Here is a 23836-nt window from a genome sequence, read left to right on the forward strand (position 1 = left end):
GTAGCCACATGCGCAAGAATGAGTACTCGTAGTGCGCCGCGTAAGTATTTTCTGTTTGTGGGCATTTTTCAGTCGAACAAAGCCCTAGTTTCGACTGATTGAGTGCTTTTCGTGACGATTCTCGAATTTCATTCGAATATTCGATTTGCTGATGCTCCGTAATTGTAAAAAGTGGTAACATATTTTCCGACCCCGATTGTTCTGCAACTTTATTCAATGTTTGGTGCAACAAACCTAGACCAATCTTTATGCCTGGAGGTCTATGAGGCTTTCTATCTAAAATCCCCTCTCCCTCTTCATCAAACAGTGAAAGGGTAGTTGGCCGCAGGCAGATGTGAACCGGATAACGAGTGATGTATAGAACCAACGAGAATAAAGAACACACCAGATGCCGTATTTTCAACTGAAAATGTGTCGCCAGAAATAATTCTTATAATGCATTATATATTGACACATTTTCACTACTGCTGCCTGGTCAAATCTATCGTATCTACTGAACAGAGAAAAACTTGAAATTCCATGGGTAGGTCATGTCGCTATCAATGAGTGATTTTTGATTGATTGATTTTATTTTACTTCGCAAGTTCAAACGGGTTCCTGGCCCAGTTATATGAAAGCGAAGGATAGAATTTGCCAAAATCCTAATGAGCAACAGCATAGGCAATGTTATCATAGAAGTGGAGTACTATGCGAGCGAGAATACTGAGACGAAAGAAACATGTCAAACCTGACGAAACACAACCTATTTCAGGCATACATAAGGAAGGCAGGCTAGCTTAAAATCTTGCAATCTGGATACGGTGCGCACCTCTCTAGGCAAACTGTTCCACAGCAATGCTCCTGCGGTGGCGAATCTCGTTTGGCCACACCGACTGCGAGCTGGCTGGCTGAGCAGACCATTGGCATGCTGATGGCGCGTACTTCTGCCGCTGCATGCTGCTGGTTTGAGAAGCTGGGCTAGAGCAAGGCTAGTGGAGTCATTTAGACAACGCCAGATGAAGATCAGGAGCTTTTGTTTGAAAAGTTCAGTGACGCGGTAAATCGAGTTGGCAGCCAGGAGGGGCTGCATCGCGGAACATGGCGGGCTGCCATCAATGCATCGGATCGCCCGGTTTTGCATGGCTTGCAGACGCTGAAGTTGGGTCACGCGGAGGGCTGCAGAGAAGCTGCAGGCACCATATATCATATCCGGCATGACAATAGCCTTTACATATACCTTGCGCGAGCTGCGGGAGAGGCATCGACGGGCTCTCCACAAGGCGCCTATCTTCCTCGCAACTTTGGTCACTATGGCGCTGACGTGTACATCCCAACTCAGGCGGTTGTCAAGAAAGACACCAAGATACCGCGCAGACTTCACTATCGGTAGAGAGGTATCGCAGCACACGATAGAGACCTCAGGCCCGGCATGTTGCGGTGAGATAGTCATTACCTGGCTTTTGGAGGCGTTTAAAATTAGGCCGCGTGACTTAAGCCATATGGCGAGATCAGTGACAGCTGAAGAGACGGATTTGGAGACTTCCCCAGCGGAAGCTTTTGAATCATACAGAGCAATGTCGTCTGCGCAGTGAAATGGCGATGTTTCTAGTGCCCAATGTGGACATTGCGTGCAGTGACAACCGTGCAGTAAGTGCTTCTGCACAGAAATGGTTTTAAGAACATCAAATTGCCCAAGTCTTTCGTGCATAAAAAAGTAAATTATCGTGTCCGTTTCCAACTGGAGGTCAAGACGGCAGGACACCCATTAGACCCTACCGGCAGATGAAGCGCGTGACGGAGAAACCCCATTAGCATCATCCACGTACCCCTGCCACAAGTTCTCAACTATTTCTTTTTCCTTTTTCGATTTTCTATAAATTTTCTTGCTCCCGAAACAGGCTATAAATCCCTGCATTCTGACCGCAAAGTGGTCATTGGCTGCCTAAAGTTTTGAAAGCGGGAGTGTACATCAATCACGGTCTTTGTAATAATTATGGTAGAAGTGGTAATGATCATGGATTTAGCCATGGGCGGGTAATGCTAGCATTATGGCTGGCAATACAGTCCATTTTTCCAGGTGGCATAATGCTGGCATTATAACACCATATTGCATGCAAAATTGGACTTATAAGCATAATTGCCGGTCGGCAACGGTGTCATGCATGAAGCTGGCTAGGTCCACTTCCGAAAATCGTGCATTTGAACCCGTCCGCCTTCGTCTGGAGACTTGACGTTGCAAATCAACATTCGTAGTGGATTTTTTTCAGACAATATGCTCACTGCTGCTTAAGTTTTGTTCTTGTACGCTTTGGCCTTGATTTAAGACGGCCTTCTTAAATCGACTTTTCCAACTTTCAAACTGGCATTATGGAGTAGTGTGAGCATTTTCAGTGGCATTATATCCTCATATTATGAGCAATGCCTTTAGAATTATCGCGGCAGATAACTAGCATTTACCGCCCATGCCTACATAGATTTGGCTATGTGCTTTCGACTTTCAACTACAGTGCTTACAATCGTTTCAATGTTGGCCAGCATTCACCCTCGCGCTCAAGTTTTGTCTCATTTTTTGTCATCTTTTGTTGCGTTGGTCTGGATAGCTACTTTTCCGCCCATATTTGCCATACTAGCTACCCAGGCCAATTATCTTGCCGACCTGGCTCCATCTCTCTCTCTCTCTCTCTCTCTCTCTCTCTCTCTCTCTCTCTCTCTCTCTCTCCACCCCTCTCTCTCTCTCTTTCCCATGATGTAGTCCTTGTAATTTGTTTGGTCTCCGTCTCTTCGTCTTTAATAAATGTCTTTCCAACTACCAGTTTCCGTTGTCCGTTGTGTCTGGGGACGTATGACACTTCGTTTGCAAATTAACGGTGGCTATTAGCCCCTTTACGGCATATGTAGGTGAATACAGCAGGGCTATTTTGGTAAGTATAGGAGTAGCCAGATGGATGTCTAAAATATTATCTATGAGATCCCTACCGTGTGGTGTATATCTTTGGCAATAGGAACTTAGCTTCATTGAGCAAGATTCGAATCCGAAGGTCTCCTTCTCTGGAGAGTAATACCCGCATTTGTTGTGTCCACCTCCTCCTTGTAATGGTGCAGTAATCCAAGAAACATTGTTTGCAGCGAGTGGAACTGGTAGCGTCCATGTCCAGGTTTTGGATCCAGATGTTCGTTGAAGAGCAACCCACACATTGCATGTATTGGTTTTGCAGAAGTACGAGGAAGTCGTGCAGTTTTCACTGGAAGAACTGTTGCACTGACCATTTCGGGGTCCAAGCAGGTCTCCTGCACACTCTCCATGAAATCTATTCTGGATATTCGCTAGAATGCTACCTCTCCGGGCACACTCAGCAGACGCATCATCGTATGTCTTAGGTGTGGGAATGTAAAGTGTTTCGAGGCTTCCCGATGCTTCTTGGCCCTGTGAGCAAAAGTACCAGTTATCTGCAGAATTGACAGTTTGTATTTAAAAAAAAACGCGATTATACAGACATTGATATGATCCAATAAACCAATGGAACCACTCCATGTATATGTCCACAAAAGGTGGAGGCACCTCGACTAGAGTGCTAAACAGACAAATGTCCAGAGAAATATCAGGAAAAGCGCCAAGATCAGGTGCAAAGAGAATTTTCAGGCATGACAGTGGTCACCAGACAGGGGAAATTGGAACAAATGTTTTGAGAGTGGCACTACATACTTTAGAACAAAACTATTCACACCATATATTTTCGCAATCTATACCTTCGCATGCAGAGACGCAAATCGACACTATCAAGTAGGCATTTCCTTTCATCTATACAACGTTTTCCCTCACTAATCATCAAGATAGTACAGGGAATGTTGGTAATTTGGAAAAAATGTAACTACATAAATTTTTAATAAGGAAAGAAAGAAAAAAGGAAACACTCTAACCTAATTGAAAAATGATTAATGTGCTAAAACTCCAAAAACGGAACCTGCGAGTTATAGGCAAACATGGCCAACACATCAGGAAATACTGGGCACACTTTCCTGAGCTAGGTGTGCCACCAAGCATCTGCAAAGAGAACACACCCTCCTTCTATATACATAGTCCTGGATCTATGTTAGGAATACACAGCGCTTCTAACACAGAAAGGTGTAAGCTTCCACAAGTTTAATATTAATAATTATAGCATCACGCTACAACTTCCGACAACTAGCACTGCACGACAAAAATATTAATGATGATTGATGGACGACTTTGTAATTTTCGACGCTGGTCTCCTCCATTGGGCTTGGTTGTTTGGCAGCTCCAGTTGACACCTTCAACTGGACGTCCTGAGGTATGCACTCATCAAGCACGACATAGATGTAAAAATTATCATTGAAGCTGTATTCTCTGCTGATGCAATAACTAACCTTGAATCTCACATCCTTGGACAAGGATTCTTATATGGCAGAGACCTAAACGAGCACGTAGGTGGTATCGATGTATTGATCAAGTCCTCCTTTGCTGCTGATAATCTAGACTAACTCCAGTCCGCGGAACATACAACACTTTGGGCTATGTGTTGCAAGTTTGGTGATCGGTTCTGTGTACCTCACCTACTCCTGTAGCCCCACCAACCTCTGTCTCATCAGTTCACGTGGCGAAACACTACCTTAGGCCAAAGAACTGTCCCCAAACGGAGTTCTAGCGGGGGATTTCAACGTGCATTGTTAATATTAGCTTGGTAGCGAAAAATCAAACTCTCTGGGGGATAGCCTTGAGGATCTTTGTGTCACACACGAGCTAACGAAATATTTTCGAGAGCTCGCTTGAGGTGCCACCCCACTAAACCTCATTCTGTCGACTTTCCAAAATCCATCAGCCCGAAAATACACACTGTCACATCTTCGCTTTCACCTCCTCATGTAACCATAATTCTACTGCAAATTCAGAGAATTCTTGCAGAATTACAGATTACATTTCAGAGGTTCCAGCTCGATGCTCCAGTGTGTCCTTCAAAGTGAACAAAACCTAACATCGGTCTGAAGAGGCAGACACTGCAGTCGGTCCGGACTGAGCGATCAATCAGCATTCAGGACAGCTTGGGTGAACTGGGCCATTGCAGATGGCCGGTAGTAATGCCAAATAAACGTGCTGGGACCACTCCAATCAGCGGCGGCAAGCACAACTTCCATGGGGACACCAGAAGAGCGAGCAGCAGACGTAGCGGCAGATCGAGTTGAATGACCAGAGAACTGTGCAGTGTCTACTCCACATAATCCCAGCGCAGACTTCAACCAGCGGGAAATTGTAGCAGCCGTAACAGGGTTATGAGGCTGGTGGAGCGACAGCAGCAGCTGCGATAGTGATGTTTTGCGGAGAGTGCTAGTGCGCTTGAGATACTCCAACAAGCAGGCCACAGGGCAAAGTTGGGATTCATCAAATGATGCAATGAAGAAAACCTTCAATGTCCCAGCATGTTGGGTCTTCGTCGGCGCTGACAACGGTAACGAGACTCCGTCAGGTTTCCGTAGAAGCGGCCCTGAACACAGCAATTGGAGCTCGCGGGAGCGAGGTGCTTTGGCTAGCGCCAACAGAAGCACCAGCTTCTGGCTCAACTCCGTGAGAGAAAGATCAGGATTCTGGCGCCAGGACCGAATCGACGACACAACTTGACTAACGCTCCAAGTTGACGTATATCTGGGCTGTGGTGGGCGGCTGTTGTAGGCACCACGCATCACCTTCGCGACGTCCTGCTGTTGACCAACCGGACAGCCAGCTATCGACGGCAGCATGGCAGACAGGGCAGATCGGAAGACATTGAGTGTGCGGTACTGATAACCATTCTGGAACGTGTCGGACAGGAAGTTTACTATCATCGGCAGAGACGCGTGAAATGGATCAACCGCCCGTTGACCACACCAGCTGTGCCACTTTCGCCAGGCACTGTCATACGACCGATTTGTGGAAGACCTCCATGCCTGACACCACAGCCAGGCAGCGTGCGCTGAAAAGCCACGCTCTTGGAGTTGCTGCCGGAGATGACCCATGCGGTCAGCTGAAGCCTGTGACGAAGCGGGTGCTGTTCGTTGTCTGGCCCCTGCACCACTGTCGGACTGAGCAGTTGTACCGGGTAGTCCACCAGCATTGACAGAAGCACGGGATACCAAGGCTGATTCGGCCATGCCGGGGCAACGAGGACCAGACGATGCAGCTGCTGTGTCCGCGCCATCTGCAGACATCTGCCCACGAGACGAAACGGTGGAAACGCATAGCCGTTCTCCCATAGGTGGGGCATGGAGAACGCATCGATCCCTGTCGCCCACGGATCCCGATCCCAGCTGCAATACGTCGGCAGTTGGCAGTTGTGTCTGGCGGCAAAAAGATCGACTTGGCATGGTCCCAGACAGCGGTTCAGTTCCTGGAAGAGCTCCGGGTCCAACATCCAATCCGACGTTGAGCGTTGGAAGTGACGCGACTGAAAGTCCGCATCCACATTCTCCTTCCCGGGGACATGAACTGCGATGAGCTCCAGGTTTCTGTCGATTGCCCACTGCCAAATCTCTTGGGCGAGCTGACATAGTGGCTGTGATCGTGTTCCGCCCTTCCGGTTCAGGAATGCAACAGTCGGAACGTTGTCGACCTCCAGGCGAATGGATATCTGGTGAGCCGTCGATGCGAACGTTTGCAGTCCCAGCTGCACCGATCTCAGTTCCAACCAATTGATGTGGTGTGTGGACTCGTCTGGGTGCCATCGGCCGCCTAACTGGTGTGAGCCACATACTGCACCCCACCCCAGAAGTGATGCATCTGTTGCATAGGTCAACGACACAGGGGGTACACGGATAGCACTCGTGAATGTTATCTGGCTCGAGGTGCACCACCATTGAAGATCGGCTTGTGCCCATGGTGACAGCGGAAAGTATTGGTGACTGGTGGGAGCACCACTCATTGGCCAGTGGTCCAGCAGCAGGTACTGCAGTCCGCGAAAATGGAGGGGAGCGGACTTCACGGCAAATCTGGCGGCCTCCATCTTTCCCAGCAGGCAGCGTAACTCGGGTTCGGCGATGGAACCATGGGTGAGGATCCGCCGGCACTCGTGTTGGACCTTCTTGGCCTTGTTCACAGGCCAATTGATCATCATGGAGCCGGTGTTGATCACCATCCCCGAGAACGCCACGGTCATCGTTGGCATCAGAACTGATTTCTTGCGATTCACCACGAAGCCCAATGTCTCTAGAAGGTGTACCGCTTGTGCTTTCAGCTGCTTGACATGGTCCGGAGATTTCGCGGCCAGCAGCCAGTCGTCTAGATATGTCATCAAGCGACAACCCAACCGGCGGAGCCGGGCAGCTACAGGTGCCAGAACCTTCGTGAATGCCCGTGGGGCATCGGACAGCCCAAACGGAAGGCATGTCAACTGCCAAAGGTGGCCCGTCTGGGGATTACGGAAACACAGGTACGGCCGATCCCTGGGGTCGACCGGAACAGAATGATAGGCACTCTTCAGGTCGATCTTCGCCATGTACATATGCCGCTCCAGGAGATCGGGTAGGTCGCGCAGCGTCTCCATCTTGAAGTGGTCGGTCTCTACAAATTCGTTCAGCTTCTTGAGATTGAAGATGACGCGCCAATCGCCATCCGGCTTTGGCAACACGAACAATGGGCTCACAAACATGGCCTGGCCTGGCACAACCGGTTCGATCGCACCAGTTTGCTCGAGTTTCTTTAGCTCCTCCAACAGTGCCCGTTGTTCGGGAGATGACAGCACTGGCTGATGGGGCTCTCGGTGCTGATCCGGTCGGGAGTGGAATGGGATCCGGTAGCCCCGCACAGTAGCAATCAACCAAGGGTCGGTGGTGACATCTTGCCATGCTGACGCTGCTCGACCTACCCCACCCGCCTGAAAGGTGGGGGAGGAAGCCGCTGGTGTTGGAACAGGCATTTCGGTCCGCACTACTGCTGCGGCGGGGCGCTGTGTTTGCGGGACGGGATCCTCTTCCAGTCCGAACGTCCTCGGCTCGCACCGCCTGTGGGATGCTGTGGCGGACGGGACCACTCGGGCCGTTGAGGCCTGTATGGAGCAGGTCGGCTCGCGCGGGAATACGCCCCGGGGCGGCTTTGCCAGGGCCTGGAGGAAAAACCCTCTGACGAAGAGCGATGGTGGGTCGGCAACCGATCACGACGGGTGTTGGTCCAAGCTGACGTGGACTTGGCGAGGGTTTTCCTCACCTCGCCTTTCTGCTCCAGTTCCTTGTAAAATGTGTCACCAAACAAGGAGGTGCCCTCCTTCGGCAGCGGCAGCTCCTTCGCATCCTTCGCCAGTGCCTTGTGCCCTGCACCCTCCAAGATGGCAGCACGGCGATGAGCAGTCATCCGGGCATTGGCATGCCCCAACAGTACCAGTGATCGCTGAACAGCATCCAGGACTACATCCGTGGGAACGTCCATACTGTCCCCGTTGCTGATAATGTCTTCCCAGAGTTGGGTCAGTGGGCCACACGCTGACAAAAAATTCTGCTGTAATTTGTGCAGGCCACTATCCATGGTCTTCGAGAGTTTCTCCCCGAGCCAAGACGCAACGGCGTCGTCCACCGTGGGCACAACACATGCTGCGGTATCGGGACGTGGGTCCTTGGAGGTCATCTCCTTTACTACAGCATCACTTTGGATTGTCCGGAAATACTGCTCTACATAGCTCTGCACTTCTGGAGAGACTTTATACAAATGCCTTTTCGTGGCAGCCTCCTCGCCCTTGGGATCGAACAGTGGGCGAGCCAAGGGAGTTGCCTGGCCAGCCAATGGGCCCTCCGGCAGATGCGACAGTCCCAGCTCCAGGGATGCGCTTGCAGAAATTCCATCTGGAAAAACAGAGTTCGTATGTGCCAGACCAGCCATTGGGTCGTTCGGCAAGGATGACAACCCCAGCAATGGGGGCGCATCCACTTCCATGTTCAACACGGGTACATCCTGCGTAGCAGCAGGGGATTGGTGCCCATCAGCAACGTTCAACGGGGAGGTAGCCATGGCCAGAGACGGATTTCGATCCAGGAGAACAATTTTTGGCATCCACACAAAGCGAAAGCGAGAGAAAAAAGGCCAGTGAGGGTCAGGTTGGAGCTGAGGATAAAGGCGCGAAGATGTGTTTGTTTATTGACGTCACTAAAAAATCTCGGGTTTTATTATGTGAGATGAAAGGCCTAACACACTGGAGCATCGAGCTGGAACCTCTGAAATGTAATAAAATAAATTCCTGACCATTTCAACAAGCCGGGGACAGACCAATACGCTAACTGTGTGGCGTTAAGAGCGTCCTGGCTGAGGGTGACTCGGAGCACACCTCAATGCCGTACATTGGGCCTTCAGTATCACCCACGATGCAGAGTTGGCTTGCCTAAAAGTTACTATTACCATCGCTGCAGGCATGGAACAGTTCATTATCCATCAATCTCTCGCCACCCGCTATTCTAATCCCAAGTAGTGTGTGTTCTCCTGATTGCACATAAATGATGCGTATTAAGGACAGAGAATGGAGCAAATGGCGACACTTTTTTGCCAATGGCGCCAAGAAGCAATCCTCCACCGACTCTCTTACCCTTGTTATCTCTACACCTCAACAATCCAGGCTGGATATGTAACGGCACTTTAGGACCCGACTTACCTGCGGCTAAGTTCGCGACAAGGCATGGCGGTCCAATCTGAAAGGAGTATGCGTTCTTTGCCGGAACGCTGACATAATCCTCCTTCTCGACAACGCCGGGAAACAACACATCAAACACGTCTCTCTTAAGAAGGAGAGCTATGTGCCACAGCGGGTGTGGACTGGCATGTATTTACTGCCATATGACTAGGTATGTGTTTACCACCATATTAATAGACGATAAGTACAACTGCCGTGTTGTCTTCAAATTCCTTCTCAGGAGTCAAAACGTACGTCCCAATCGAATTACGCTGTTGCTGTGTCATCTATTATGCCATGCGCTAACTGACATACCAGCATGGCATGTCTGATACCTCAAAACATGCATCGACTAGGCACCAAGCGCGATATGATGTTGGTTAGGGTCAGAAGGAGAGCTCTGTGCCAGAACTATCCAGCCTGGCGAGGATATGTTGGCAGACGTGTATTTAAAGCCATATCGCCAGATGTGTCTTTACCACTATAGTAATTATCGTCGTCAAGAGCAGCAAAAAACAATAACATTCTTGTCCAAACGATTCTTCTTTCAAAGCATACCATCGTGGCATCAACATGGCATAATGTGAGTCAGGTTCTACGACGAAAGATGCAAATAAGAAAATTAAATGTATGAGCAAAGAGTCAAAGGCAGGAATGCCCAGACCGAAGAACGGACGTGCTTCGTGAACTTAGTAGTCGGTCTTCAGCACAGAGCAAGAAAAATCAGGAAGTCGTTTTGTACAACTCACTGTATTTTACGTACTTAGAAGTTGCAATTTCGGCGGTAATAGTCATGACGTTGGTTGCTCCAACGAGGAGCACACGCTAGTGTGCTCGGGATGGCAGTCGTGAGTCAGTCAAGTGTCAAGTTCGGCAAGAAGCGTGCGCTCCTCGTTGGAGCAACCAACTTCATCACTGTATTTTATTCCCGTATTTATGCAGAAGACGTTACTTCAGTAACGTCTGGCGCTAGCCAGGGTCCACACAGCTTTAATTTGGTATTTGTGTGTTTGTTTGTGTGTTTGTGACATGCCTTGCGCTATCCCGTATCTGTCCCGTACCGTAACGTACCATCAAACGCAGCTGGCAACATACAGCTGACAGCAATATTCAAATAGAGCTTTCAAACGCCAGATCGTAACGTGAAGCAACTTTGAAGAATGGGTATGAATGCGAAGTGTATAGGGGAATGCATGTAGGGCGATAGTGCGGGTTCGAATCCCAGGATATGCCTTAAAAGAAATAGGAGAATTGAAAAATGTATAAAATCCCTATGCTTTTTTGCCGTCATCAAGGCGGTAGACTGTGTCGTGTTGCCCTGGATCGTACCTGACCCGTACCTATGCCGTACCGTACCATCAAAGACGGCTGGCCACAATGCATAATTTAAGTAGGGCTTTCAAATGCAAGATCATAACGTGAAGCAACTTGGAAGAATTAGTATGTATGCGAAGTGTATCGGGGGATGCATGCAGGGCGCGCGATAGTGCGAATTCGAATCCCAGGTTAAAAAAGGAATTTTTTAAAGAATTTATAACATCCCTATCCTTTTTTTGCCTAGGTCATCAAGGCAAAAAAGCATAGCGTAGGGCCCTGAGCTTCTAAGCTCTCTCGTTCAAAACGGGATCATCTCGATGCACGGAAAACCCTGAACTCGATGAGCAGGTTTGGTGGGTGTCGGGTGTGCAGGTTTACCTGCTGCGAAAGCTCTTCTCAGGCGCGTCACGCATGCACGCGTCACGCACGCGAACAGCCTCGCGAAACCTCTCTGATGACGGTAATAGTCACCACAACGAACCATTCTGGGCCTGACGCATCCACATAACCATGTAATCATTTCATAACCATTTTCCTGACAGAACTTTTGGAAAATGTATACATATGTAGTATCCGTGCCCGACCAATACGGAAGTAGTACGGAACTAATACGGAGCTTTGCCTGATGTATATTTAGTGTATCTCCGTATGTAAGCGTACGGCGTCTGCTGCATTAAAGCGGCTGCGCATTTCTGTTTTAATGAGATGAGATTAGATAGCAACAACAAAGCTAACTCGAAGAAGAAGTAGTCAACCTCTAGGTGTGCACCGGAGGGAAAGTCATTTATTTGCCGCTTCTTCTTTAACTTCTAATATATCCTAGGTGTGTACCTAAGAGAATAATAATAAAAGATAACTCGTGTTAAATGCACCGCGCCTACCACTCGGCTACCATTACACATACATATACACACAAAAGAGGTGAAAGGCCGTGTATCTGTAACTTTTCGTTTCACGCATTTCAACAATCATCAGACAGCGGCATTTACTATGGGATGCTATTCGAGCAGGCGTGGATACTTGGTGCTAGTTTGAAAGTTAGTGTGTGTGTAGATGTGGCAATGGGACAGTGCTATTGAGTTGTTGGTGAGAGGCAACGGATGTAGATTAGAATAAAGACGAGAGCACGGCAGAGCTACCATGTCATCGAGGGTAAGAACGGCAGTAGTGGAAGAACATAGAAGGGGTGAAGAGAGAGAGAGAGAGAGAGAGCGAGAGTGAGAGAGAGAAAGAGTGAGAGCGAGAGAGAGAGAAGGAAAGCACAACGGCGCCAAACCGGGTACAGGTGGCACCATGTTGACACACAACTCGTGTAACTGAGTCATAGAATCTGGACAGGTAACACTTGTGCTCGTGTCTGTATTTCGATACCAACTTCGACTTTTTGTCGATGTTCACCGTGTCTGCTTCTAGTGTCTCCAACTTCTCAGCATAGTGGACAGCGTTCAAGTAGCCCCGGACCGTGATGATGGGGGACGACGGCCCATTTGACAGACCGTGGAGTGTTCGTTTGCTCGACCTTTCATATGCTCCTGGATAGTTTCGTGCTTTATTCCATTCTCTCATGCCTTGTCTCGGTCGCGTGGTTGTTGTATCTCTACTTAAAGGGTTTTCCGCAAAGCCGAGGTACCTGTGTCGCTGCTCTCTTCCTGTGTACTGTACTGCTGTCTTGTGCACGATGCATCGTACTTGGAGGTCCCCGTCCAGTTAGCAGGTGCTTTTTGTCGGCAGCTACATCGTTTGTCAGGGACGTTCTTGTCCTGTGTTTGTCTCTTCCGTTGAACATGGATATTATGGCACGAAAGACGCTGCAACAGTGAAGACATTGTCTGCTCTGAACGTAGGAACTCCTGCTTCCTGCGGACTGACTAGACACTTAACCGACTCACGACTGCGCCTGGAGGACACTAGAAACCCATCGTGCTCTATACCCGGCCAACAAGTCGGCGACCCTGGATGCAGACAAAATGGTCAATATCAACACAAGATCGGAGCTGGTCTCGAATTGTAGACACGAAAACAAGTTTGACTTGTCTAAAATATTCACCATCAGTTACATGATTGGCTTTTCAACATGGCGCCACCTGTACCAGGTTTGGCGTCACGGTGCTTTCTTTCTCCCTCTTCACGCCTGATACAGCATGTCTTTGCGTTACTGTCGCAATCGCCCTCGATTACTCAGTGGCACTGCCCTGTTATCCCCTCTATTCTCATCTATATTCGTTAACTGTCATAAATAATTCAACTGCACTTTGCCATAGACACATCTACACTTCACACATACAGACTTTATTCCACACTAGCACAAAATAGCTAGACCTGCTCGTCGAGGATTTGATTGTAAATGCTGCTATCTGATGATTGCTGAAATACGTGAAATGTAAAGTTACATCTGCACAGCCTTTCGCCTCTGTCGTGCGTTGAGTTCTCCACCTGGAGCAGCCTAGATTGGCCTTGTTTGTACATGCATATAAGCATGAGTCAAGTGTCGAGCAGTCTTGTCTACAAAGGGTTTGCATTCATGAACATATATAGAGCGCTCTGATCTTACAAGCATCATTAGTTTAGATGCAAGGACTGTGAAGCTTTGCTTTCAGGTGCGAGTGAAATGGTGTATTAAATTGCCACCTCGTTACATTCGGAAACCTGCCATTCGCCAACACCGAAGAACACTATCCCGTGCCCTATTTCTCTTTCAAATCTATTCAGGTATATCCGCGGTCTTCGTTTTTGGGAATTGTGGTTTAAAGAGTAAATGGAATGTCTAATTTAATCAGAGGAGTGGCCCGTACTGATCTAGATCAGTAGAGGTATTCCTTCAGTTTAATCAATGGATATATACCTACCTTTAGGCACATATCGTTGACAGAGGCACCTTAATTGAAAGTTGTTTATCCAGTTCACTAAGCCCTTGTTTGGATCCAAATACCCGTAAGTATAATTAGAATTTTTAACCGGAAGTGTATACTGGGGTGACCAGGGAAGTCTCGTCGTACGGGTGGACGATGCCACTTCCCATTTCCAAGCACTCCAATTTCCTGCTGTCCATATACCAGTCAAGCCTACCCACACAGCGGTAGTTCCCTCCACTGTCCGGTTTGCACACGTCACCTGAGCCATTGTGTGCACAGTCGCTAGTGATCCGCCATATGATTGACATTCTGCTTTTGCTTCTGTCCAAGTTTGACGTCCAAGTCGAAAGGTCCAATCGACTTGCCACGTGCGAGCACTGGTTAGAGGACAGGCATCCCATTTCACTACACAGAATTACAAATTATACAGAAGCAAGCACAAGTATAATGTATATGGGAGCAGTGTAAACAGAAAAAAGGAGCGAAATGAAGGATGGAACAAGTTCGGATGATGATGGTGGTGAGCGCAGGGGTGGAGAGGGAGGGTTCGGTTGATTGCGAACATTGTACAGATCCCGATATTATTGTGGATCCCGGGAAGCATTTAATTAATTTGTGAGAAACCCAATGTACTGTGATGTATACAAGTATTGTGTTTTTGTGTATGCTACTTGTGCTTGTACACTCAATGGTGGAGTCCCTAATTTGCGTAACCCAGGTTATGCATTCAGAAGAAGAACTTTTCCGCACTCAACGTTCTCACTTTAAGAACTACTGCCTTACACTCTTTTACCTCCCTGAAACGGGATTTTGATCGCGTGTTGTTTATAGTGGTGAATACAACAGACATCTCCATATACTGTACTCGCGCAAATAGAGCCATCTCTTGGATAGTTCACTCTTTCTCAAGTTATGCCCCAATCTCTAAGAGACAGTGAAAACACCAAGCTCCCTCTCTCTCTCTTGATTAGTATAATCCCCTCCCTCCCCTCAACCCCTCCCCCCGTAGTTTCAGGATCAAAATCTCAGCTCTCGTGGTCGTATCGGTAAATCGTAGTAGTTTACAGTAAGCATTCGGCTCGGTGTTTTCTTAGGCTTCTGCCCTTTGAAGATTCCCTTAATACCCTCTTTCGAACAGCTCTCTCTCTCTCTCTCTTGAATAGTGCTCCCCCATTTGTACTGGACAAAAATATGTGGCCCAGGGTGACTTTTAGCGCGAAAACATAATATTATAGATTCTTTCGTGAGAAGGAAATAGAATGAAATGATAAAAAAAAGAAAGAACAAATTGCAACCGTTAGCGCAAAGACATCCGCACGTTTATTTTCTAGAAGTTACCACACGCTTCTCCCTGTGTCCGCCCTATACCGGGGTTCTAACTTTTTCTCCCATTGTCCAATTTCGTCAGCACTGCCCAACGGACTTAGAATAGAGAGTCTGCCATCTGTCACTGCGCTCTTATTTATTTATTTATTTATTCACAATCACGTGGCACTAGCCAATGAAATGGTGATGTGGGCGATAGCCAGCCATGGCGGTAATAGAGCTAGAGGGGAAAAAGAAAAAGAATGAAAGGGGAACTGAAAAGCAAGAGAAGCTAGGGCAGGGCTGGATATCAACTAGTATGTTGCATTCTGCAGTAGCTGTGTGAATGAATTGTAACATTGGCAGGATTTTAGATGTTGTGGGAGGAGAGACCAATGGCGGTAAGCAAGGGAGAGAGGAGATGTTATCATAGAGGCAGACCGCGCAATAGGGAAGCGGAGAGAGTTTCTGGTGCGCATGTCTTGAGATTGAGCAAACCAGCTTAGGCAGGAGAGAGCATGAAGAGGAGCAATGCCCAGCTTAATTTTATGAATTGTTTGGCATGCCAAAAAACGCACGCGGACCGAGAGCAGCACAGCAGAAGCAAGGCGGTATAATTCTGCGCTTGGAGTCAGGCGAGGAAGCCGAAATAATATTTTTAAAAGACGCCTATGCATAACTTCGAGTCGAGCAATCAGTGTTTTAGAAATGCCAGCCCAAATTATGCAGCAGTAATCAAAAATAGGCAGAATGTTAGATGTGTAGATAACATGGCGACAGTCGGTGTGGAGGTGGGTGATGTGTGAAGAGAGAAATCCCATTACTGAGCTAACACGGCTGTCTAAATGTTCGATCTGGGATTTCCAGGTTAAGTGTTGGTCAATAATGACGCCAAGATGCTTGTGTTTTTCAACGATGCAGAGCGGGGTTATGGTGCCTGGAAAGGTGAAGGGACTGGTTACTAATGAAGATAGGTCACAGGAACAACTGGGGGGGATACACATTACAGCAGTTTTCGAAGAGTTGGGCTGCAATTTCCATTTTTCCATCCAATGAATAACGCGATCTATGTTGGACTGTAACTTGGCACTAGCCTCGGGGAGAGTGGGTGCTGTCACAAGTAGTGCTGTATCATCAGCATATAGTGATGTGTGATCCATTTCTGCCAGATCGTTTACATACATAAGAAAGAGGAGAGACCCCAGGATTGATCCCTGAGGAACTCAAGACCGTACATGCCCTTTGGCAGACAGAGCAGAGCTGACACGCACCCTTTGCTGTCTGCCCGTCAGGTAAGTACTGAGCAACGTGAAGCAAGTACCATGGATTCCATGGCGCGACAGCTTGTATAGGAGCCCGCGTGTCCATACTGTGTCGAAGGCCTTGCTTAGATCAAAGAAACATAGCATGCTGTAATGGCCGTTCTCACGAACAGAAGACATCGATTGAACAAGTCTGAGAAGCTGCCAGGACGTAGAGTCGCCTTTTCGGAATCCAGACTGGGACGGATGTAGAACAGGAGACAGGTAAGTGTATAAGTGGTTGTACATAATACGTTCACACAGCTTGGAGATTGTTGACAATAACGAGATCGGGCGGTAATTCGATGCATCGAGCTTACTTCCCTTGTTCTTAAAGACCGGAGTTACAATTGCGTGTTTCCAAATAGCAGGGAAAGCACCAGTTGCAAAAGTGAGGTTAAAGATGAGGCTGAGAGGGTATGAAATACTGGAACAAAACAGTTTCAGGAGTGCATGAGAAATACCGTCCGCTCCCGCAGCCTTTCGGGTCTTAAGGTTGGGGATTTGCTTTGCCACAGCAAAAGGCATGGTGGTGACATCTTGCAACGTAGGTGTAGTTCTTCCACGTGATGGGGCGTCTGGTGGCTTGAAGTCTGGCACATTCCATGAAGGATCATCTCGTGTTCCAAAACCAATAAACTGTTCGTTCAAAGCATCTGCCCCATCCACATGGTCAGAATATAGAGTACCAGCGACAGAGAGCTGAGTTACAGTCGTTCTGCTGTTGCCTTGGGGAGATCGAAGCTTCCGGACAAACTGGAATAGACTTGGTCTTTACGCTCCTAGCACTGTTGGAGCCGCTTCTCCACGTGTTCCATCAACCTATCGCCTTCAAATCCGTACCGATTTCCTTTGGCGATAAAGCTGACTTCCAAATTAGTTTGTTCCTCTGCCATGCTCGTTTTGGACCTGGCGTAGTCGTCAAATGTTGTGAACCCTTCTAATTCTCTAAATTGTCAGGAACGAACGACTACACGGCACGAGGACAACTATCTACTCTTCAACAGTATTTTTCACTTCGATCAACTTATAAATCTTCACTATCAACTAATAACTAACACTAAAACCACCAGGTAGTTATAGAGTAAAAATGACAGCAAATATCAGAAAAGCAAACGCATACAACACACACACACAGCGCACACAGCAAATCGCACCTAGCGCATGTAGCGTATACCACGTCGTAAACATCATCGGCACGGCGGGGTCGAGATACAACTGCATTGAAACGAACACAATGTCACAAGCGAGAAGGCCTTTCACACTTTAGAACTTGTGGGTTCATAATAGTCGTGGTTGATTGCCCGATGGCAAGCGACACCTGGCCCAGGTTTTTTGGGGTTGGGTTTGAAAATCTTTATTTTCCACACGCATTTTCTGATTTCTTCTCCAGCGTATGATATATTGCATTTTAATCCATCGTGTTAATTTGCCCATAAAAGAGGCCTGAATAGCTTGCCCATGGTGGACCAGCCGCATTGCTAAGCTGTCACACTGTGGGCCTGCGTAGCGGGTTCTTACTGACCTCATTGCGCTATGTGATTCACCTTTACACCAGGCAGCTGCTGGGTCAGCTGCGCCATGTTCAGGTCGGTCACACCGATGTAGTGCTAGAATCTCTCGTTCTTTCATAGGCCCATAGGCCCATCTCCATGATAATAATCAACATAAGTACAGCTGCAGTGGAATATCATTCTCCCACGTCAGGCTTCATGCGAAGACTTTCAAGACGAAGATTGCCTCATGAGTCCAGCGGGGACGAAACGTGCCTTACAATCGAGCTACTAGTATGTCGTTGCTATGTGATCTACTTTCTACTATATTGAGTACCATTAACCATTCATCGAATAGGCGCCAGGCGTGAAGTGATATTGGTGGAGAAGGTGAGCTGTGCCAGAGTAACTTTGCAGCGTAGAGAGCGTGTGTGGGCAGGCGCGTAATGACAGCCATAATTCCTGGAGTGTATTCATCACCATATTAATTTGTCGCCGATTCCGAATTGCATCGTAATAGGATCGTGGGTCTGGTCGTAAGGCATCAGAAGCTTCTGCCTGCCTTTGCCAGAAGTAGTCTCCATCCTGTTTTAGTGTTGTTCTGATCTTATAAGATACATATCACAATGTGACGCATGTGTTAGTGTGCGCCTCCAAGATGTGCTAATGCTGTTAGCCAATTCGTAGTAGAACGTCAGTACCATTGGCCAGCCTCGTGCAACGATATGGCATGATCTGATTGCTTGGTAACAGGTGGTGTTTTTTTATTTTATTTATTACATCTCAAGACTCGGCGGAAACACCGGCCAATGTTACGAGAGTGGGTGATTGCCAACCACGGCAATAAAATTAATAGACATGAGGGGAGGGAAAAAGAAAGAAAGAGTAGCAAAACGAACAGCAACAACAACTCCGTAAAGAAAGAAAGTGTTAGTGAAGAAAGTGTTAGTGGACACAAAACGGTATCTTGTAGTTCCTTGTTGTTGTTGTTACTTTATTTTGCTTCACCAGCATTACAGGCAGTATAATGCCTTCTCACTGATGTTCCTTTTCCTTTTCTATCAAATACTTAGTTTTATACTTTTTTGCAGTGCTAATGCCTCTTGTACGGGCAAAACATAAAATAAAGACAATCAATGATTAGATCGAGCGCACACGGTGATGATCATGTACAATGTCATTAATGACAATTGACAGATAGTAATAATAATGTAAGCCTCAAGCTGAGGTTCTTGCTTCAGCAACAACAAGCGCTGCCGAGTCTGAGGCCATTGTTGGTAGCAATGACTTGCGTGCACCACGCAGGCACATCAGCGCTGAACGGTTTTACTAGCACTCTTCTTCCTGTTGAGGGTCTTGATGATGGAAGTCGTATAAGGCACAAAAAAAAAAATTGTCGACGCCACCGATGAACTCATCTAACATATTCCGTAATACTAGAAAATGTCTACCAACTGGTTGCGCGGCACTCATTCGCGCACACCTCTACCTGAGGAATATAAAACACCGACTTACAGCTACATGTGTAACTGCATGCATTTTTGCCATTCGTGTCTCGATGCGAAACGTTTGCACACTTGTTAATTAGTCCATATGCTTGGAGAATTGACTTACACCTACCATAAAAAAGTATTGCGATTTGAGTCGAACATCGACACATGCCGCCATCCGGCAAACCTCTTTGTAGTAAAATTCAAAAACTACGCTCAGGACTTCAGTCACTTTTGCATCGGCAGTCGCACAAAAAATTATTGGTGGCGCGAAGAGAAGCTTGTCGTTTGGAGTGACAAGTGATCACCGCTGCTTTTCCTTGTCAGAGTCAACAATGCACTTTGTTCTGCGGCCTTGGGAATAGTGCTGGAGTAGAAATTGCTGAGGAGACGTTGCGGAGGGGCGAGCTTTCCTGCGCAGGTATGACTTTGGCCGTATTTCAGCATGGTCGAGTGGAAAAATTCAAACAAGTTTATTTCAAGAAAACCCCAAAAGGAAGATGGGGGACATGTCCTCAGCGCTAGAAGAGGTGTTCTACTATCTGCCGGTGTATAGTTCTGGCCAATTGAGGACGTAGCTGGCTGTTTTGCCAGCGCTTGTAAATTGGCTATTTTCAAGACGATCATTTGTGGCGTCAGGGGGTGATGGACCTCGTCTTCTGGGATCCTGGCGTGGCTAAGCGGTACTGCTCCAGGAATTCTTCTAATGTGAGGCAATGTAGGCTTGATGGATTTTTGTTCATAGCTTGTTCGGATACGCTGTGGCGTGACTCGTTTCTAGGCCGATAAATAATGTGATATTTCGCCATTTTTGAGGGGTATGCAAATTTCAAGGTTCCCTTCAGAAACTTTTTCAAGGGCTTTGCACAATCGATCCACACACCAAAGGGAACCTACCTGCAAAATTTGAGCGAAATCGGAGAGATCCACTTGCACACATACTTTGGTATTCTCAGACATGCTCTCTTAAACAGAGATGAAATTACAGAGATCCGATTAAATAAGCGGATCTTGGCTCTTCAGGCAGCATTAGTTTTCTGATGATAACCTATGGGCATCAAACCTTAAGTTAAAACGAATCATCTGTGGTGCTCTGTGTCGTGCGTACTTTACACATGTACATGTACATGACATTGTTCCTCGTTCTGGGGCTGCTTATGGGGCCTTGTGATTTGTAAACTGTTTTGTGACTGGTCATGGCTGGTTTGTGACTGTTTGACTGAGCGTTTTGGCCTTGACTGGTCACTACATACATACTCAGCCTGCACAGGCACAGCAAAGGTGCGAAGTACATATGAATAATGTATATCAGAAGAAGGCGGAACTCATGTTGCACGCAAAGTCGTGCGACCAGTCACAGTTGGAAAATGACTGCTGGCGAAATAAAATTATTCTACAATGCACTGCCATTATCAGTTATTTATCATCCAAGAGACATGTAGGACGTCCTAGAGCTAGCGTCCAGCAGATAATGCCGGCATTTTTCGGCAATAATAAGACTATCGGAGCATCAGAAACATTATTGAGCATTAGAAAGGAACAAGACGAGCATTATGTTAGGCTGGAGCGGCATAACGTGTTTCATAGTGGATAAATTTCAGATTTTTGGCAACAACCGGCTAAAGCCATGAGGTGCAGCGCCATGTATTGTACCGGAACATGCTTTTGGGATATTGCAGACACGTCACACCTATAGCACGAATGCTACATTTACCTGACTACATTCAAGTACATGTAATACCATTGATACCTTAAGTCTTTATGTAGCAATGTAGTCAGGCAAATGTACACGTGGTGTAGCATGCCCAACGTTGCAACTGAGGACGTTACACAAAATGCGTAACGATGATTTACGAGGAGTTCATTTTAGAAATCATGGCGAGACACGGAGGAGACTAGACGTACGCGAAATGAATGTCAAACAGACGTAGAAAATATAGCTATGAATAGGATGAAGGCCGCAGACATCACGCAACTACGTTACTTGTTTGACATGTATGACTGTGTATTTTATAACAAAAATATTAACGAAAACGTACGTATTCATAAGCCTGTTTCATAAGCCTGTTTTGTGTAAGCAGAAAGAGCACGTTGTTGCACTGAAGTTGTATTCGTAGGTTGACACTTCGGTCAGTGCCTTCTCGCCTTTGGTTATGTAATCTTGTTACCTTTTGCGTTTCCTCTAGTGGTTTTATTGCACTTGTATCTTGATGTTATTTCTAACACCTTTCTATTTACAGTACTTAACTTCAGTTTCTTTGGTTGTACCCTTAGTTCCGTTTTCCCCACTGATGACAGGAACGAGAACATCGATTCTGGGTTTTCACTAATATTTTTGTTATAAAATACACAGTAATACATGTCAAACAAGTAATGTAGTTGCGTGATGTCTGCGGCCTTCATCCTATTCATAGCTATATTAAAATTATTATCTCCACGTAGGTTATTTAGACGTAGAAAAGTTTTCCTTTTATGCCATAGGCTCTGGCCACAGCATCTCAATCGATACTGAAGTAAACACTGATCCATTGATAAATTTGAACTTGGATGATTGGGCGGCTACGAACAGAAAAGGCTTGTTCCAAATAACTGCCTTTGCCAAGTCCACCTCAGCAGGCTCAAAAAGAACTCGAAATTCTCATGGACCGTACCAAGTCGATTTAAGTGCTCAGCAGCGCGCGTCTTGCTTTCCCGGTGAAGCACGTACAGTTCGTCGTGGACGATTGTAATGCAAGGCCTGCAGTCAAGTGCTATCAGAAAAGCAGGGTATTGTGGCTAACCATTCGTCTCTACGCAACCTCTGGAGAATAAGACAGCCAGCGGCAAGCAGAGGATGTAGAGCGGCAAAAGCACGTTCAACGACGTGTTTTGAGGTTTTCTGCAAATGGGAGAGATATCGGCCTGACATCGTCTCTCAGGAACTGGCCTCACGTGAGCTGTTTCAGATGAGACATTTTCACAGAGTGGAAGGAGTGACAGCTTTACTGCAGGCAGGAATGCCTCTTCCCATGATGAACTTCCTTCATCCAAATGATCACGAGTAATAATGGTTTCACCTCTCACTACATGGATAAGCAAGGGAAAAGATTTGATACACCCATTATTCAGCCTCATCCCTGCATCAAAGTTGCAATGCAGAGCAGCCAATGGAGACGAGATCATGGCATTTAGTGCTAAGAAGTCGTGGAGCTCATGAGAGATATTATAGCAGCTTCAGAGGCAGATCGACCAAAAGGAATCCTTTCCTGGAAGTTTGACAATGTGCAGCCTTTCTTCCATTTTTGTTCCAAACCAAGAGCATTATAGCCCTTGTTGAACAATTAAAACAGCATTACAAGGTTGGGTTTGGAGCATTATGAAGTAGCTTTATGGGAACATTTTCGGAGCATTACCCGCTGGACACTAGCTAGAGTAAATAATCAGTCAGCTGTAGAACGTCAGTACGGTACATTAGTTTCGTGCAATGTTACCTTTATAACCGAGGAGGAGACACCAGTTTTAAAATAGCAATGAAAAATATCAATTAACCCACATGCATGCACGCATACACACAATAAAACTTAAAACAACCAAAACATCAATATGCAAATTTATCCAGACACACTCTCACATACACACGCACGCATGTGCGTGCCAAACGTACAAAACGTGGACACATGTACACCAAGCAGATAGAATACAGGGAAGTGGGGTTTGCCATAGTTTTTTTTCTTCAATTTTGTCTAATAAATATTTACGAGACTTTGCATCGAGCGACACCGTGGATAACATTGAGCCAAGAATTATGCAATAAACCAGAAGAGATATCTCTTCACAAGTAGGCAAATAAATGCGTAGGTGCCCGGCAACAGCAATCGGGCGAGTCACAGCAATGCAAGTATTGCAACTTCAGTGATACATATACACGGTTGACCACCCATGCCTCCATTTTCGGCGGGTCAACCACATGGTGGCCCGGCAACTTCAAACGGGAACACACCGATACAACAGACACAATTGACCACCCATGCCTCCATTTTCGGCGGGTCAACCACATGGTGGCCCGGCAACTTCAAACGGGAACACACCGATACAACAGACACAGTTGACCACCTATGCCTCTATTTTCGGCAGGTCAATCACATGGTGGCCCGGCAACTTCAAACGGGAACACACCGATACAATAGACACAGTTGACCACCCATGCCTTAAACCGGCGGGTCAACCACATGGTGGCCCGGCAACTTCAAACGGGAACACACCGATACAACATACACAGTTGACCACCCATGCCTCAAACCGGCGGGTCAACCACATGGTGGCCCGGCAACTTCAAACGGGAACACACCGATACAACATACACAGTTGACCACCCATGCCTCAAACCGGCGGGTCAACCACACAACAACATACAAAGGTCACAACACTGAGACAGTACAGCACAACACTGAGAGGCAAATGCATTTGACCCTCCCAAAAACCAGT

The 23836-nt window shown here is 47.0% G+C and overlaps 1 protein-coding gene and 1 long non-coding RNA gene across 2 annotated transcripts in view; both read right to left on the reverse strand.

The window, feature by feature from the left end:
* Window positions 1–5810: 5810 nt before the first annotated feature.
* LOC135826275 (uncharacterized) lies at window positions 5811–6968 on the reverse strand. The gene has a single exon (XM_065338906.1). The coding sequence runs from the start codon at window positions 6966–6968 to the stop codon at window positions 5811–5813; it is 1158 nt and encodes a 385-aa protein (XP_065194978.1).
* Window positions 6969–13825: 6857 nt separating this feature from the next.
* The window catches only part of LOC135826053 (uncharacterized), a 40724-nt gene continuing 30713 nt past the window's right edge, over window positions 13826–23836 (reverse strand). The window contains exon 5 of the long non-coding RNA XR_010555200.1: window positions 13826–14188. This is a non-coding gene — a long non-coding RNA (uncharacterized LOC135826053). The remainder of the gene's footprint in view (window positions 14189–23836) is intronic.

Source organism: Sycon ciliatum, chromosome 10, assembly GCF_964019385.1.
Source record: "Sycon ciliatum chromosome 10, ocSycCili1.1, whole genome shotgun sequence".
NCBI classification, from domain to species: domain Eukaryota; kingdom Metazoa; phylum Porifera; class Calcarea; order Leucosolenida; family Sycettidae; genus Sycon; species Sycon ciliatum.

Coding starts and splice junctions, on each gene's coding strand:
- LOC135826275 (XM_065338906.1), bottom strand. CDS start 6,968: ATGGAGGCCGCCAGATTTGCCGTGAAGTCCGCTCCCCTCCATTTTCGC.